General features: G+C 39.9%; 1 protein-coding gene across 1 annotated transcript in view; it reads left to right on the top strand.

Annotated features, from left to right (window-relative positions):
* AQR (aquarius intron-binding spliceosomal factor) overlaps positions 1 to 18,445 on the top strand; it is a 110,168-nt gene that overhangs the window by 77,473 nt on the left and 14,250 nt on the right. Inside the window, exons 27-34 of the mRNA XM_019518940.1 lie at positions 701 to 838; positions 2,933 to 3,004; positions 7,501 to 7,688; positions 12,239 to 12,410; positions 13,014 to 13,184; positions 14,858 to 14,943; positions 15,722 to 15,896; positions 18,250 to 18,363. Coding sequence (XP_019374485.1) covers positions 701 to 838; positions 2,933 to 3,004; positions 7,501 to 7,688; positions 12,239 to 12,410; positions 13,014 to 13,184; positions 14,858 to 14,943; positions 15,722 to 15,896; positions 18,250 to 18,363 — 1,116 coding nt within the window. The remainder of the gene's footprint in view (positions 1 to 700; positions 839 to 2,932; positions 3,005 to 7,500; positions 7,689 to 12,238; positions 12,411 to 13,013; positions 13,185 to 14,857; positions 14,944 to 15,721; positions 15,897 to 18,249; positions 18,364 to 18,445) is intronic.

Raw genomic sequence — 18,445 nt, 5'->3', positions numbered from 1 at the left:
CTCCAAAAATTCTTGTGTACGTTCCCATCAGGATGTTTACCCAGTGTTGGCCACGTGTTTTATAGCCATGCTTAGTGTTGACTGCATTTAATCAGCTTCATAGTTGGTTTCCATTGCTGAGCTTTTGGCAGCAGTTTAATGATAGACCATGCATTTAGTGAGGTTTTCTTATATGCAATTATGAGACAAGGGGCTCTTTTCCTCATGCCAACTGGGGGTAAAAAACCTTGTCTTGTATTTGAGTAAATATGGTACCTAAAAGTGCCATACACCAAAAATGTTAAAAGCATGTATTTGGTGACATTAAACTACATGTATTTGGCCTGATTTTCTGTTTTCAAAATTTGATGCTATGAAGCTGTAAAACAAAACAAAAAAAAATCATGGGGAAAAACTTGCTTTCTTCATCTTTTCAATGAATGTCCTCAGAACTGTTAAGACAATTGTATGTATAAGTTTATTTGTAGACATGAAAAAGTGTATAAATTAAATTATGTGGGTGAATTTTAATGATCCTTTTTGAACTTGTCTTTATATGTACTACTGAAATTTGAAATTCTTACTGGCTGATATTCTTCATCTGTATATTTTTGGTTAATAATCTGAGAAGCATAGTCAGATGGCTTCTGAATACACAGTTCTGTTGTAAGCAACATCAGTTTTGAGTCTCATTCTTATGAAGTCTTTTTTTTTTCTGTAGGAATTCAGGGCATTTGAACTTCTCCGCAGTGGCCTGGACAGATCCAAATACCTCTTGGTAAAAGAAGCAAAGATCATTGCAATGACTTGTACACATGCTGCTTTGAAACGACATGACCTGGTTGAATTAGGTTTCAAGGTAATGATTGCAGTAATGGTAAAATGTTTCAGAGCAACAGATTTCCACCTTACCTTTTCCTGTTTTGTATATAGTGCTTACTAACTTGCTTTGAATCACTGGAGTTTTAAGACCATTATATTGTCAGTTTGTCATCTTAATGAAAAATGATTTCACTGTTATCTACAGAAATACAAATAGAGATGTTTTCTGGAGTTATTCTGAGCATTGAAATGGCCTAATTTTGCACTTTAAAAATGTAAGTGTGATTATGTGCAAGTAACATACAAACATCAGTGTGTTTGTGTATATAAGGTCATGACTTGTTTCTTATTTGCTTTATAAATGCACATAAAGTCTGTTGGAAAAGGTGATTACATTGCTTGACGGATTGACTTGGAAGGCTTGCAGTGATGCTGACTGGCTGACAAAAACAAAAGTAAAAGGAGAACTGGGAGACGTTAGGACCCTTTTAGCGTGCTGCTAAACTAAATAATCAACAGTTTTTTGCTACAACATTAATTTATTTTATTCTTGTGTGTGAATTTTGGTGTTTGATCTGCACACAGTTTTCACATAACAAACACCCACACAGCAAAATGTGTGTGTATATAACATATATGTTTGCTATAAAAATTTTTGTAATATGAAACTGAAATAATTGTCCTAGAACAACTTCTGCTGGTGCAGTATCGCTAAGGTAGGAGTGTCAAACGAACATGAGTTGGTAGGCCATGTCCAGAAGGCGGGACTTCTTTTGGGCTAGATGACCCACCTCTGATTCTGGCCTATGGGACTTCTCGCCACAGCTGCCAGCCCTGTTGTGCACCCGATGGCTGCAGTGCACAGCCTGGCCAGCACCTGGGAGAAGGAATGCTGCAGCTTTTCGTCTCCATATCCATTAAATTCAGTGGTGGTGTTCACTGCTGGGGTGTTGGCCAGGCTGACACTGGCTTTGGCAGATATAATGATGGAGCTTCAGTGGCAGTGGTGTTAACTCCTTGGTTGTTAGCAGCTATAGCAAAAAGTCCCATGAGCTGGATGTTCCACCTCCATGGGCCAGAGCTGGCTTGTGGGCTGTATGTTTGACACCTGTGCCATGAGTAAGTTGTTGGTATAAATCTCTTTATACCAGTATGACTCCACATTATGGGATTTACATCACTTAAACTACACTAGTTTAGTTAGTTATATACATTAAAATCTTCTTTGAAGTCTATGGAAGTTCTGTCATTAACTTCAGTGGGATAAGGATTTGCCTGTAAGAGGGCAGTTCTGGAATTACAGAATTTTTTTAAGATTCTGTTTTTACTTGTCACATTCTTCATTTTAGTTATACATTTTTTACTGTTCAATAAATCTGTGAAAGTAAAATTCTAATGAACTATTTCCAAATCAGGTGTAGGAATCGGTCAGAATGGGGATATTCGTGTAATAGATGCATATATCTGTCTCACTGTCCCAAGTCTCTGAAGTCTCTTCAGCAGATCCGTGGGGATACATGGCACTCAAGTGGGTCATTTGGAATCTCTCTCCTACTCTGTGGTTAAGTGGGGTGATGCTCTGAATATATATGGAAAAAATTTAGACCATTTGGAACCTGATCCTTGGCTGCTAGTCCTCCCCCACAACTGCTGGACCGCTGTATACAAGAACAGTGGAAGGAATTCTTAGCTAGACCTAGAAAGAAAATAAGATAGAGGCTAAAAGAAAAATACTAATGAAAAAAATAGCCTTCAGCTTACTCTGTCATTGACACCAGTCACAGTTTGCCTCTAAAAAGCAAGAAAAAAAATGTGTGGCCTTCAGAAACATAGATTAATATAATTGTCTTGGTGACTGAGTTACTCAGTAGCACTGTTGAGTAATACTAATGATGAGAGATTTCGATGGCAGAAGACCACATGTATATTTATTTATGTTTTAATGGAGATTTACTTTTGTGTCCATGGATGTCTATCAGACAAAAGGTTACTACTCTTGCTACAAGTCGCTTTGAGTTAATTTAGTTTGTCTGTACATGTAGTTTTGAAATGACTATCCCTCAGTTCCACCTATGTATATATTCCTGCTGTTGTTTTGTGTTTTGACAAGCATTTTTTTATTCTCTTTCAGTATGATAACATTTTAATGGAAGAGTCTGCCCAGATTCTAGAGATAGAAACATTTATACCTCTCCTTTTACAGGTAAGAACTGAATGTAGTAAGTAAGTATTTAGTAAGAGTAATTCAACAGTAAATATTTGGTAATGAATGGCAGTGCCATGTATTCTTAATAGTGTTAGTGTATAGTATTTAAATCTCAATACGGCCTCATAATGTAAATGTCTAGACTGTCTTCATTTTCCATTGCAGTCAGTGTGACATTCATTGTGAATATAATAAATACTTCTATCAGAGTCAAGGAAATATAACATATTTACTTGAATGCAAGAGGTTTTGCTCCCCAGTTAGCATAGGGGGGAAAAAAGCTCCTCATCTTAGATTCACATACAAGAAAACCTCATTAAATACATTGTCTGCTATTAAACTGCTGCCAAAAGCAGCATGTGCTCAGTCATGGAAACCAACTATGAAGCTGATTTAAATACAGCCAGCACTGACGATCACAATAAAACATGTGACCCATGTTGGGCAAACATACTAATGGGAACCTACCACAAGGATGAGTTAGTGCAGCCAATCTGAATAAGATGTATGGTAGTGCCCGTTGTGCTCAGTCCCCATGAGTGCCAACTCTTTTTCAAGTCATGGTAAGCTACTGTACTGAGTACATTTTAACGTTCGGTTCACTCCCACAACTGAGCTGTGCCTTTTTCCCTTTCCCTTTTCTTCACTAGCCTTAAATGTGAGGCAAACATCACCAAATGGGGCCCCAAGCAGTTCACCTAGTATCCTTCCATCCTCATCCCACTCCCCTCAGCCTGTGGCATATGATGGTCGCAACCCCCTCCAGGAGGTGGAACCAGACCAGGTTGCCCTATGCCTCATCTGCATATACATTTTTGAAGGATCCCAAGACTCTTGGGAAGAACATCCAGTTCCAGTCATGAGTGGGGAGCTAACTACCACATGGATCCTTTGTTAGGAGGGAAGGGAATATATGGAGTACACGCATATACTGAGCAGTGCTGATCTATGGGTTCACCATGGCTTGAAGCGCTGTTGACTCTGCTGGAGCTCAGCCCAATTAACTATACAGTAAATCATGAGCTTTTTACCTTTGGATTATGAAGAGTACAAACTATGCATAATATTAATTGCATACAAAAGTGCTGCTTAAAAGTATGTTTGTGAACTACCTGTGCATCAGTTTGCATCAGTTTCAAAAAAAGGTCAGATGTATCAATTCATCCATCAGTGTTTTCAAATTTTCCCCCAACTTCCATGTGCTCTGAGAGCAGGGTATGACAGTAAGGGGGACAGAAGAGGCTGTAGGGGGAAGAACTTGTGGGAACAGAGGGCAAGAGGTCCACCAGATTTTCCCCCCCTCCTCCCCTCCCGTTTATTTTCCCTATTGTAGCAGTGGGAGGGGGACATGATCAAGGCAAACCTCCCAGAATTAGATTTTAAATGTGCAAAAGTATAACTCATTTACACATTTTTCATATATGGAATCTAAGTATTGGGGGATTGTCTTATAATCAGGATCATCTATTCAAGTAAATACAGTAATAGATTTTTAGTATTAAAATCTGTTATATTTTATTATTCAAACTCCATTAATAGACTAAATCATGACTTAACCCTGATGTATACTTATTAGAACATAGAAATAGTTCAGCATAGGTTTGCAACAATTAATTTCTGGTCCTTGTCTGAACTTTGTAAATCTGAATGCATCTTTCATGTACTTCATAAGTTTTCATGTGAACAAAGGAAAACTAAGATGGCAATTGTGGTATTCTTCAGACATAGGCAGTCCTCAGACTTGCAATGCAATTGGTTCCGACAGCGTCTTAAGTCGAAACATAACTTGGAACCAATTTTCCCATAGGAACAATGTTATAAATGGGGGTTGATTCCTTTACTGAGCTCGACACAGCTGCCTCCTGCTGGTAAGTCTGTTGTGATGTGGCGTGGGGCACAGATCAGTGCCCCCACAGCGAGGGAGGGATTGGAGCTGGGGCTGGGACAGGGGCTGCCCAGGGGGTGGTGGGGAAGGGAGGGAGGAGCTGTGTCTAGGCAGCTGTGTCCAGTGTTGTAAAGTCGAAACCTTGAAACAGTGTCGTAGTTTTAAAGTCATAAGTGCTGTTTGTCGTAACTCAAACAGTCATAAGTCAAGAACTGCCTGTAAATGTAGATGCTTCCTATGCTTTCTCCCTCATCCTTTCTCACTCTTGCAACCTGCGAGACTGTTGTAAAGAAGCTCAGTTTTGTCTTGGTTAAGTTTAAGTGTCTGGGCCTAAAAGGATGACAGTCACACAAGTGTAATTTATATTAGTTTTGCACACTGGCAGGGTTAGAGAACAGGGGCGGGGTTTCAACAGAGGTGCACTGATAAAGATTTTTTTGGCTGATACCGATAGCCAATGATTAAACAGCTGTATTGGCTGATGCCGATCCGATAACTGATATTTAGTAATAGTGCAAGGCATTTTAAACTACTGACCTAAACCTTTTTTTGTTTGTTTTGCATTTGATGTGTGCATGCGCACACCCCCCTGCCTGTTCTGGCCCTGGATGAGGAAGGCAGTGACTGCCTTATTCCCACGCATATCACCCCCTCACCCACAGCTCCTACCCACAGCCTGTCTCCCACCACTGCACGTGCTGCTGTCCCAGGTTGGCAAGGCAGATCCTCGTGTGGACAGTGGCACTGGGCATGTTTGTAGCCCCAGAGCACACCACCCCCTCAGCACTGGCAGGCTCCATACAGCTGAGCTCCTGTGGCCACCAGGGATGAGCTGCTTTTGCACCCCTGGTGCCTGGTGGAGTGGAATGTCCCCTGCTTGGCGGTGCCTTACCTGCCTGTGCGCAGGCTCAGTGCTCAGGCTCCTGCTGCCCATGTGGCATTGCCGTGGCAGTGGCAACAGTAGCCAATAACGATCCATTTGTTGCTTAGCACGGTGCCCTGTGATCACTTCCTGGTGCCCCTTCCTCCTCCCACTACTCTCTGGGACCTGTAGTCCACCATGGGCTCAGGCCAGCAACAGGGCACGAGGACCAGACCGTGCTTGTCCGGGTGCCCTGGGCACGTGGCTGTAATTATCAGCTACAGCATCCAAAAAAAGCCAACAGCTGATAACGTCATTTCTCCTTTTATCAGTGCTGATCTGATAGCTAGCCAATATATCTGTTCACCTCTAGTTTTTAACAATATAAAAGGCCCCTGTAGTGCCAATTACATGTCATTTATGTCAGGTGTGGGCAACTTATGCCTTGCCCAGCATGCGTAGGAGAGGGGTGCCTTCTCTACTTCATGCTTCTAATCTGCTACCCCAGCCCTCCCTGCTTTGTGCCAAAGGATGTGCTCTCGTTTTGCTGCTACAGCCATTGCTTACTGCCGTTGCCAAATTCGGTGCTCCTCATTGCTGTTGGTGACAGGAATCAGTGACACGTTTTGGTGGCAGTTGCTCTTCCTGTGTCACCGTGAGCAGAAACACTGGTTACAGGAGCTGTCTGTGCCTTCATGGGGAGTAGTGATGGTGGCTGAGTCCTACCACTCATCAGTCTGTTCTCTTCTGAGCTGAGCTATGTCATTCCAGCCCACAACCTGAAAAGGTTGCCAACCTCTATTCTAGGGAATGAAAAGAAAAGATAGAGAAGTACAGAAGAGGACTAGGAGGAAAGAAGTGGGTCATACTGGTGCAGTCATGGATCTTGGGAGGCTTCAGCTTTGCTCCCCAGATTATCCAACTACCATACCCCCTGTTTCTGTCCTTTTTCTAAAATAAGTCTCATTGGTGTTGAGACCACTGTGTAAGAATCTGGGAATGAGCATGCATTATATTTCATAGAAACACAGTGCTGGGATGTGGTGTGGAGCTGAGAACAGGCATGGTCAGCACATAGGTGTGTACAATATAGAGGTTGGGTAACTTGTAGGAATGGGAGCATTTGGTTGTGGCATAGTACACAACACTTAAATTGTCTTTGTTAAAAAAAATATTCTCCAGTGGTACATCTGTTAATATGAAAAGAACATAAAAGTTTTCTGCAACGACAGACATTTTCAGTTGTGTGTCTTCCTCACCTTCCATATATTTTTGTTTTCCTCTACCTGTAAGTTTTCTTGCTCACTTGTGAAGGGTGGTTTTCCTTGAAATGATTGCACTCTAGGTAGCTTTTGCCTCTGGGACTTGGGTAGAGCTTCTTGAATCTTCTAATGACCTTCAAGGAGAAGGGATAATAAGCCTAGCCCTGGTTCTCTATGACCAGATTCTCTCATCACCCTCAAATCTCCAGTAAATAATTAGGATCATACTCAGGTAACTTTAAAAGTAAATAATTAAATGTAAAATATTAAACTCTCATTTTGGGGGAGTGAAGACATAAGAAAGGCAGGAGCTGTCTCCAGGCTAACACCCTATATACAGATTGCAAATCCATGCAATTACATGTAAATATAAATACAAAGTTAGGGCTTAAAGTAATCAAGTTGACCCTTACTTTACTATAATTTAGAAGCCCTGGATCAAATTGTATCAAGTTTAATTCTGTAATCTTTAATTGTTTGTTAGAACCCCCAAGATGGATTCAGCCGGTTGAAGCGCTGGATTATGATTGGTGACCATCACCAGTTGCCACCTGTCATTAAGAACATGGCTTTTCAAAAATACTCCAATATGGAACAGTCTCTTTTTACAAGATTTGTTCGGGTGGGAGTCCCAACTGTTGACTTGGATGCTCAAGGAAGAGCAAGAGCAAGGTAAGATGGAGAAAAGGGAGTAGGCATCTCATGGAAAAGATATCAGATTAAAAACTGAGTTTTGAAAACCTTGATCTTCAAAATGACACCTTATATGATTACACTTGTGAGTTTGCAAAAAAAATCTAATGCATCTGTCTGCTTCCTTCTTGCATGCCTTTTAATTCAGACAATGAAGGCAGATAATTTAACCTTTATCATTTTCTGTTCAATTTCACTTTTGAGTTTCTTGTGCTGTAACATGGTGTTGGTTCCAGTGTTCAGGGTGCTAATGCTTTGGAGAAATTTGTTGTTTGTTTAAAAATGTTTTGAATGAAATTTTTTAAAAATCTTTATAAAAAGATTTTATGTAATGCAACAGCTTTTCTTTCTGGAAATACCACAGATCGTTTATGCTTGCTTTAAGGATAACATAACAGCTACTGGAGGTATACTCTTGCAGGATGGGTATGCTTTTGTTTCCTATGTTAAATTCTAATTCTTACTTTAGATATCAGGAAATTACATTTGTATATGTATAAACAGCATTCAAGGTTGTTCAGAAGTGTTGTTATCATGCAACAAATACTCTTACTTCCAATAGCTGCTATGATCCATGTTATTTCAACTCTGGACTACTGTAATTCTTTGGCTGATTGTGTTAAGGTCAGCTCTAAACTCATAACTCGGTTGGAGTGCAGCTAGCAACAGACAATAATATCACAATGGTGCTCCATACTCTGCGATTTGTTGCTGTTCTGTTTAGGTCCAATTCGAAGTGCTGTTTCTAGGTTTTAATTAAATAGAACATGAGTAGCTTTGGATCTGCTTCTGCAGCCACAACTGTCCAAGTGCACTGTGTTCATCAAAGAGTGAATCTAGGTTTCCATGTGTGAAGCACTTGGTCAGAAGAAATCAAACAGGGAAAAATCCTGCTTTATGTATCTCTCTCTCCAAAGTAACAGAAGCTAAACTAATAAACAAAGCAAAAGCAAGCAACTAACACATAGGACAAAAGGAGTGGAAAGTACTCTGAGCATCTAGACATAACTGAATTTAATACATAGTGTAAATCTGCTGGAATCAGTTATGTTACACTAGAAGTGTACTTGGTTCATTTATTTATATTTTTTGTATTTTAACACACACAGACATGGATACATGTATGTGCACAAGATGCACACAAATTTGAACACCCAGCCCTTATTTCCCCTCTTCTGTCTCAACTGGGGTTTGGACTAGATGTTCTCCTGAGGTCCCTTCCAACCCTGACTTTCTTTGATAATCCCTAGATATCTCTTACTGCACAGCAAACCCTGAGGGTAGTAAGCATTTTGGGTCAGATCATGAACTTACACTTTACACCAGCTGAGGATCTATTCCTGTATCTCTCCCTAAAGACTTTCACAATGACTCTACTGCTGAAGTGCATACACTTTTGGGTTGGCTCCCATATTCAGGTGTTCTGTTTTGCTTATAGATGCTATTGTGTAAAGTTCACACACTTTTGTTGATTGTTTTTCGGTGTATTTTGTAAGGGAAAAATAGGACAAGTAAAATGTCCTTTTGACTCTTCCTGTGAAGTGAGTTATTGATTCCATTTTCACATGATAAAATACTGCTATTTTTAAATGGTACAAGCTTTTTAAATTACAATGATTTTTTTCCAAAAAAATAACAATGAACAACATAAGAGAGAAATTTAATTTTTACATTTCAGAAGCATGTTGAGAAATTGAAACGTTTGCAGACTATTTATCTTCTGAACATATGGACAACAAATATTGTCAGGGTGACTTTAAAATGCCAGTTATAATGTTTGAGTATATAATACAACTAAATAATAAATGAAGTTAAATGTTGCCATCTGCTCCTAAGCATCTCCTCAGAGAATTTGAGAGAGATGAGAGGAAAAAATTCTAGCATTTTTATATGAATTAAGGCACAGTTCTTTTACTGCTTACCATAGGGGTTCCCTCTAGGGACTTGCACAAATTTAGGTACCTCCCAACATCAGTTGAAGTGGTAACAGAGGTTAGGCACTGTGGTGCACCAAGGTCTTCTCTCTCAGTTATTTCTGAGCATGCTCAAAGTCCCTCCTGTAGATGCCTATGGGCTCTTTGAAGACCAGATGACTTTCATGGTTCCTGGCACAGGATCCTTTTGACTTGCTCTGTGAACCTTGGTATCTAAACTCTTCAGTTTTACTTAGTCATCTAAGGAACTTCTCTGACTCCTTTTCCAAGGTAATAGATTCTGATAGCTTTGCCCTGGCCTTCCTCGGAGTTGGTCTATGCAAAAGTGTTAAGGGAAAAATAACGAGGTTAACGAAAACTGTGGCTACTGAAAGATGCAGAATGCTAGGCTACATGGACCTGTGGTCTGACCCAGTATGGCAGTTCTGTACATTCAGACAAATGACATCTAACTTTTGTTTGCATTTGATTAATTCACAAATGTGCTTAGACAGGGAGATTTCTCTAGTTCTCTGCTAGAAGACACAAGGACCTATTCTTCATCCCTTAATCTCTCATGACCCACAGTTCATTTTTCCATGCCTGACAGGAAATTATTCTGCCGCATTATTAAAAATACCTTGTTCTATTCAACTGTTGATCAGAATCATTATCCCCATTTATAGATAGGAAAATGGCATGGCACGTGGTGATAAAAGTGACTCATTTCGGTTCTTCCAACAGGTAGAGATGGAAAAATAACCCAGGTCACTTGAGTGTCTGTCCAGTGCGTAGCTTGTAAGACTTCTACTCAGAGCTTCAGTGCCTACAAGGAAAAACATTTTAGTAGTTAAACTAGGCGTTAGTGGAGCCTATCCAATTTTGAGACATGTTTGTTTTTCATACGTTTTAATGCCTGAAGCAGCTAAATACTGCTTAGTCAGGTGGACCAAATTCTGTAGCAGAGTATTCAATTTCCAGTATGCCAAAGGAGAAAAGAGACCATTCAATGCATCCCTGGCAACATGCTGAGCAGAAAGGGCATCAGCCACCCCAAAGTAAATCTGTAAAACTACCCTTAGGGTATCTTATCTATGCTCCTTTTTTTAAAGTTGCTTACCCTTCCTTGTTTGCAGACGCACCCTTTGGCAGGAACAGGTCCCAAGCAGTGCACCTGGAATGGATTCACTTTAAAGGAGGAACAATATTCTTTTTCTGTTCCACTTCTGTCTTGCTTCCTTATAACTTTTCCTTATTGCTTGTAGTCATCCCAGTCCGTCTTCCAGAGAGAGTTCAAGATTTCCCTATTTCATCTTGCTTCTTTTGCCCAGTCTTTTCTGTCTTCAATTTCTGGCCATCAGCACAGCCCTTGTATATCTAGCTAACAACGTTTCATATTTATCTTAAATTTAATCTATTAAATATGTAGCATTTTCATGGAGCCCTGGTTGGCGACAGTCCTGCATTCCGGCCACCGTTCTTAATGCTATTTATACCATTTGTTCAATAGCTTGTTTAATGTAAAATGTGTAGGAAGCTCTGGGAAACCTCAGACTTTTCTCCTCTTCTCCCCTCTAAAGGAAATACACTTGTATTTGGTCTGTAGTTATATGCCCTCTTGTTTGGCAGTCTTTGGCTGTCTGACTCTTGCTTTCTTGGCTGCATATTGCCCCAGCTTCAACAGCACGAATGTTGAGTGCAGGATAGAGACAGCCCAGTCTCTACCTTAATGAGTAGGGCACACTGGGAAATCTAATTGCTAACAGAATGAGTTGAGCACTGAACTCTGGTCCCTCCACTTCCTGTGCAAGTGGTTTAGCCACTTTCGTCCATAAAAGGCAAGCACCATCTCTTGTTCCTCTGCTGGAAGCAGTGATTTTGAATGGTGTTCATGGTTTCTGTGTTTTTGTGGAACTCAGTGTTCCCAGTGAGTTTTTGGCATGCTTCACCACATCATCTTGATCAGTTCCCTCAGAGGACTTAAGTGCAGGGATGCCCAGTTTGAGAATCCCAGCTTGGCTCAGGGAGGTGATGAAATGCTCCACTTCTTGGCCTGCAGAATAGTAGAACTTGAGAAACCCAAGTAACTATACTGGTGAAAAGTTAGGTGCCTATGGACTCTTTGTTGTCTTGAGCAGGTGGGTGGCAGTTTGGACTGTATTTTTGAGCATAGGCCCTTAAATTCTACCTAAGATCTTCTTTAGCTACATATATCCATTTTTGGAATTGATCCTAAATAGCTCTTGAAACTGGGACTTCAGTGTGTACCAAAATTGTTGGGAACATTGGGTATTTGGCCTCTGCTAGAGGATGTTGGCAGGGTATGTCCATAATCTTGTACTCTTCTTGAGAGAAGAGTGAACTGGAACTCAAATTACAGCCATGTGTGATGATATTCATAACCTCCAAATGTCTTGCCAAATTCCTCCTCTTTTTTCCTACTGTGAAAAATCTAGCAAAGACCTTGAACTGTGTTGAAGAGTATTAGCAAAATTATAGATAAAAAGTCATGCCTTTATATGCTTTATATGTCACTTATAAGAAATATTCTTTCATCTGACTTGTCAGGAAGATGTTTAGGCATCTCTTTAACTGTGTTTTTGTTTTTCTGGGAAGTTTGTGTAACCTCTACAACTGGCGCTACAAGAATCTGGGTAATCTGCCTCATGTGCAACTCCTTCCAGAGTTCAGAACAGCAAATGCAGGATTTCTGTATGATTTCCAGCTGATAAATGTAGAAGATTTCAATGGAGTGGGAGAGTCTGAACCCAATCCTTATTTCTATCAGGTAAGAGATTCGTTGCAGTAATAGATACTTCACATTATCATCTTAAGCATGGAAAAAAATAAAAAATATTAAATGTTTGTGACTGAAGATAAATAATTTAAATGTTTGGAGCATTACAATATAATTCTGTATTCATAGAGAAATTCAGTTTTAATAAATGCTTCTTATGATTGGTCAGTAGCAAAAATTATATATATAATACATGTGCACACACGCTTACAATTATATTATTTTATATATAATACTAATGTTTTGGTGCATCTCTCTCCCGATCCATTATTTTCCTTGATTTTTGCTTGCATCCCCAAAGATGGAGAAAATGTATACCTTTTTGAATGCGTACTTGATTGCAGATGAAGAGTTGAACATATAACTGATAGTCATTATCATCTTGTCTCTGTCTATTCACAGTAGCTTTGAAAGCTGCAGTGTTAAAACAGACATTCTTATTATGAACTTTACCTTCTTCATGTAATTTCTGGATGTTCTCTTTTTTTTAATGCGAGGATTGTTTACTTACTTTTAGTATATGTACTGATGACCTGTGGGGTGACTCACTGCAAAGGCAGAAACACATTAACATGCGCCTTTTTTTAACTGCAGAATCTTGGTGAGGCAGAGTATGTTGTGGCACTCTTTATGTACATGTGCCTGCTTGGTTATCCTGCAGACAAGATAAGTATCCTGACAACTTACAATGGACAAAAGCATCTGATCCGTGATGTCATTAATCAGCGTTGTGGGAATAACCCAATGATTGGTCGGCCAAACAAGGTAATTTTCAAAATCATTCTCTGCTGTTTTAGAAATATATCAAATTACAAAACAATATTGTTGCATTAATTCACCAGTATCTGCACAAAAACTTTTCCAGTTAATGACAGTAGATGACATATCCACTTGGATTCTGCAGAGACCACTATTCACAAGACATTCATACTTCTGCTTGTTTTTATTTTTCCTGTGTGCTCGTATTAGATCCTTAAGTAGATGAAGTATATCTCAGTTCCAAGGTGTATGGGAAAGATGAACTAAGTGATGTGGATACGTACCAACAATACTTACAAGTGAAAGTTAATTTGAGAGTGGAAATGACCATTGGGTGTAATATCTGGTTACAAATTCTAGCTAAGAACCATATAAAATAATTGTAGCAATATATTGTGGGATGCTGAGTAATGGCCATGAGTTTTCTTCATATACTAGACAATTGCCTGTCAGGAATGAGGGGAGGGGGAAACAGGCAGGAGCAGAGCACTGTCACCCACCACCCTGCGCTCCTGCCTCCCAGGAGCGGGGGGGAGGGGGAAGCTTGCCCCTCCGTCCTCCTTGGCCAGCACCCTGTGGTGCTGCTGCCTCCAGGGAGCAGGGCGGGGGTGAGTGTTGTTGTTGGCCTCGCCCCCCCCAGCTCCATCCCTGCCATCATGGTGGTGCTCCACTGTCCTGCCACTGCTGCCTCCTGTCCAGAACACTCTTGGAGCCACTCTTATTTGATTGTTTCAGTCAGCATTGTGATAGGCTGCTGAGGCGACCAATCAGAGTGTGAATAAAGCATTACAGACAGACAGACAGACAAAAGCTTTTATTATATTTGAATTGAACTGATGGGCTTTGAATCTCCTGGTTATATTATTAACTGGTTGAGTGGAGGTTGTAGATTCAGATCAGAGATGATTTTTGATACCATAAACAAAAGATTGGTCTGTTCTCTGCCTAGAAGGGATGTGGTGAACCTTAGCATAATCTTAAGGAGTAAGCTATATGTGGATGTTGGAGAGTCATTGTTTAACAATTATTTGTGCACAGTTAGATTTGATATGCTACAGGACACTTTACCTGGGAGGAGTAACTAAGAGACAAGGTTTCAGAACCACAAGGAAAATGGTTAATGCAGTCTAAAAGGCAGAGTATGAAATGTGAATGAACAGATTTAACCTGAAATATTAAAGAGGGTGGCTTTTGCTGACATGGTAAGCATAAGGATAGTTGAACCTCATTATCCTGATTTCTTTTGTCCTGCCCTTAGAATGAGGTTTCCATCATATTAAAATGACATACATGAAAAATGCTAATCTTTCAGTTCATCTCTGGATCAAAGGCACCTGTCAGCCAGCCATTAGAACAAAATCATAAGAAAGTACTGAGGAATTTTACGGTCTGTTTTAAAACCACTGTATTCATTGAAGTGAGGAGTTGTATACCTGTCATAGGCCAAGGCCAAAAGGATTGGTGATTTTTAGGCACTGGTTAGAAATAGACCATAACAGACAACATACTTTTATCTTCTCTACCAGTTACTCAAGCTTTAGCATAAACTGTAATATAAACTGGCTTCTCTCAGCAGGTTTTCATTTACTAAATTCTAAATTATTCTTAAAATATTTTATTTAGAAGGTTTTTTGAAAGGTTCACAAGGTAAATTAAATTTACTACTTTATACCTTTTAGGTGACAACTGTAGACAGATTTCAAGGTCAACAAAATGATTATATCCTTCTTTCGCTGGTACGAACAAAAGCTGTTGGCCATCTGAGGTACGTAGAAAGATATTCTTGCAAATACATTAAAACATGTATTTTACTTTGATTGTTTTTAAAGGAAGAGAGTGTACAGCTGTAAACGTTACAATTACATATACATTTTAATAATATTTAGTGTCACTCACTGAAAGAATCTCAAAGCTGATTCCATGTATGGCCATCAGGTACCCACTTCACAACCACTTTGCCCTTCAAATTTGGGTCTTATCTAAACACTATAATTAGCTTGTATTGCCCTAGTTGGGGTGAACTTATTTTTACCCTATTAAAATAGCTAGGAATGTAATACAAGTTCAGACAAAGGCTTGAAATAGTCTTGTGAGAAAAGGTTCGTGCTAGTGAATTTTGGGAGCAGGAGTTTGGCCTGTGCGTAGTTAACTTCTTGATATGTTAAAATTTAGAATTTCTGCCCTCCATCTTTTGAGGATAAAGGAGATATTTTTCATCAGTTTTCAAACGTTAATCTATTGATAAAGCTTTGTCCATCAAACTCAGGGATATAGAAATACTATCTACAGCATGTGAGTTTCCAGTGTGGAGTGTTACTTCAAAAGTATTGGAAAAAAATATAACAAAGCTTGAGTTATAATTGAGTAGTTGGAAGAAACTTCCAGGGAAAAGTCCCTTTCATCTACAGATTTCCTCATGCCATATATGTTGTTTAATTATGTGTTGTTGCACAGTAAATGTTTTATGGATATGTTTTTGGGTCAAGTAAAGCACCGTGGGTAGTGAGAAGACCACAACTATTTGATATCATTGTTTCTTAAAGGGATGTCCGACGTCTAGTTGTTGCCATGTCAAGAGCCAGGCTTGGGCTTTATATCTTTGCAAGAGTATCTCTGTTCCAGAACTGCTTTGAGCTAACACCAGCTTTCAGCCAACTCACAGCTCGACCACTTCATCTACATATAGTTCCTACAGAATATTTCCCAACAGCCAGACAGGTAGGAACATCTATCCTAAACTTTATTATACTGTCCAGTTTACTCATTAGTGCATGGTAAGGAATAAAACTGCAACGCTTTCTTAGTATTACAGTTAAATGTTGCTTGGATAATTGTATCTACTGCCCTGGGACATGTTACATTTGTAGTACAATTAATGTGTACAATTAAGGTGTCCTAAATAGTAATAGTGCTACACATGCAGCTGGTTTTATGGCACTGTAAAGCGGCAAACTGGCTACAAAGAAATTCCATAAACTATATGGAACATCTTTGTGGCTCATTTGTATGGTACCATAAATTGAACGTGCCATCCCCCCATGCCAATACTAACAATCAGCCAATGACAGCATCAGCATGGGCATGGAGGTTAGCATCAGGACTGGAACAACCCCAGTCCCAATGTGAAAAATGGGATGTGAGGGGAGCAGGTTGCAAGGTTCCCTAGCAGAGGGAGCCAAGGGGCAAACCCTAGCACCCAGCTTTATTCCCTGCTTTGCCTTGCAACCCCTCTGGGCAAGGCACTTCAAAATTTCAGGCTGTGGGGAGTCCTGTGGACACCCTGTGAACCCGCAGGTTGATCACCTTGCCCTGCAGGTGTGGGTACATGGGTGCCCCAGGATCAGGAACCCTGGAGTTCTCATGTGCTGGGATGTGGGTTAAAGCATGTGTGCAGCCCAGCTTTACGCATGGTTTTTAAAGGTCCCAGCATGCTGGGATTCTGAGATCAGGAAGAGGCTCCCTGATCCCAGGGTCCCTGTGTGCTGGGATATCTAAAAATGCATGTGCAGCCCAGGTGGTTGCCAGGTGGGTTTGCAGCAGCCAAGCAGGGGGAATCAAGCAACTCCTTCCCTCAGATCCCCCATCTATCACCTATAAATCCATGCTCTGGACTCCCTACTAGCAATGATGCAGTTTGTACCTGCTCTCTGATCTCAACAGTTGCACCTTCTGCCATGCACCTACAGCATGGCAGGAGGCATGATTGTTGGGATTGGGGAATGAATCTGATCATGCTAGTAACAACTGCCAGCCTCCTAAGGCATCAGCATTTACCATGTTACCCCATCAACATCAACTGAATCTCTTTGGTATTAGCAAAGCTGAGTTCAGTTGTACCAGCCTTATCCTTAAGTTCTGTTACACTGAGTTTAATATTTCTTTTGCATTAAACTTGGCAAGCATAGTATAGTGCACATTTTTCCTGCTATAAACAGGAAAAAATATCTATACATTTTCTAAAATAAATGGCCCTTCATAAAAGAAATATAACTTAATATTAGACAGTATACTGATAGTCTGATGTGTTTTAATCTTAAATGTTTCTCACACATTCAGTTCTTTGTGTGATTGTATCAATATGTATTGCACTGATACGCATTTAATGGAGATGTTTTCTTGGAATTACAGGTAAAGAATTAGTTCATATGTAACATCAGAATTCTAACTTTCCTCCAGATTATAATAATAGTGCTTTTTAAAAATGACAGTTTCTTTGGTGTCTTTTCATCAAGAGCACATGCAGATGATTCTTCCAGATCATTAGATGAATAATACTAACATAGTTTAGTTGAAGCAGTTGATGCTGCGTAGCAAGGGGACTGTTCATATTTATAGCAGTATGACCACTTCACAGTGTTTAATAAAGCAAACCTTTTAATGTGCCTTTTTGCCTATTTACTTGTGATATTTTCTTCTTGAGGTGTAAACATAACCTTCCATTATGTATCTTAAGAAGTGCTGCTCTACAGATGAACTTAGGACTAGATCCAAAAGAGACTTTAAGCACTGAGACATTGAATTTTGCAAATCCTAGCTTTTCGGAGCCTTAAAATAAGTCTATATACAGTCGACGAGGAGCATTCGTGACCTCAGAACGGAACTCCTAATAGGTAGCATACTAAATGGGAAGCTGCCTCAGTGATAGCTCTTCACTGTGGCCAGGGAAAGCCAACTAGCTTATGCTGACCTACTGCTTGAGCAAGTAGTCCTGAAGAGTTTGAGCAGTGGTGGAGCTGCACATGAGAAGCATGTTTCATATTTCTCCTCAACAGGACTGAAAATTGTATTTCCCACCTTGCACCATTCAATATAACCACTGTTATAGGCTATAATGCATTGTGGTCTCTCATGTCTTCCTGTCGAAATTGTCCAGCCAAAGTCCAGCTTTGGACACTGAAGTCATTTTGTTGATATAGCTTTCAGTCCCCTTCCCTGTCCACTATTGTGTTTTGAAATACTTAACTTCACTTTTAGGCTTTTTCACATCTTCCCTAATATTGGAAAATACTTTTTGAAGATCTCTTGTGTTACTTACATTCTGAATGTTAACCGTTGCATTTTTTTCCTCTAGAATGGAGAAAGGCCTCCTCACCAAATCCATGTAATAAAGAACATGCCTCAGATGGCTAACTTTGTGTACAATATGTATATGCACATGATACAGAGTACACGCCACTACCGGCAGGTAAGGCACTTGTAATGTTTGGAAAGCATGCATTTATAGAATCATAGAATCAATGAGTCGGAAGGGACCTAGACAGATCATC

Source organism: Gavialis gangeticus, unplaced genomic scaffold (genome assembly GCF_001723915.1).
Source record: "Gavialis gangeticus isolate Ggan-Ray unplaced genomic scaffold, GavGan_comp1, whole genome shotgun sequence".
Lineage (NCBI taxonomy): Eukaryota > Metazoa > Chordata > Crocodylia > Gavialidae > Gavialis > Gavialis gangeticus.
The sequence above is the reverse complement of the archived record's forward strand: the minus strand, read 5'-3'. Positions and strand labels throughout refer to the sequence as shown.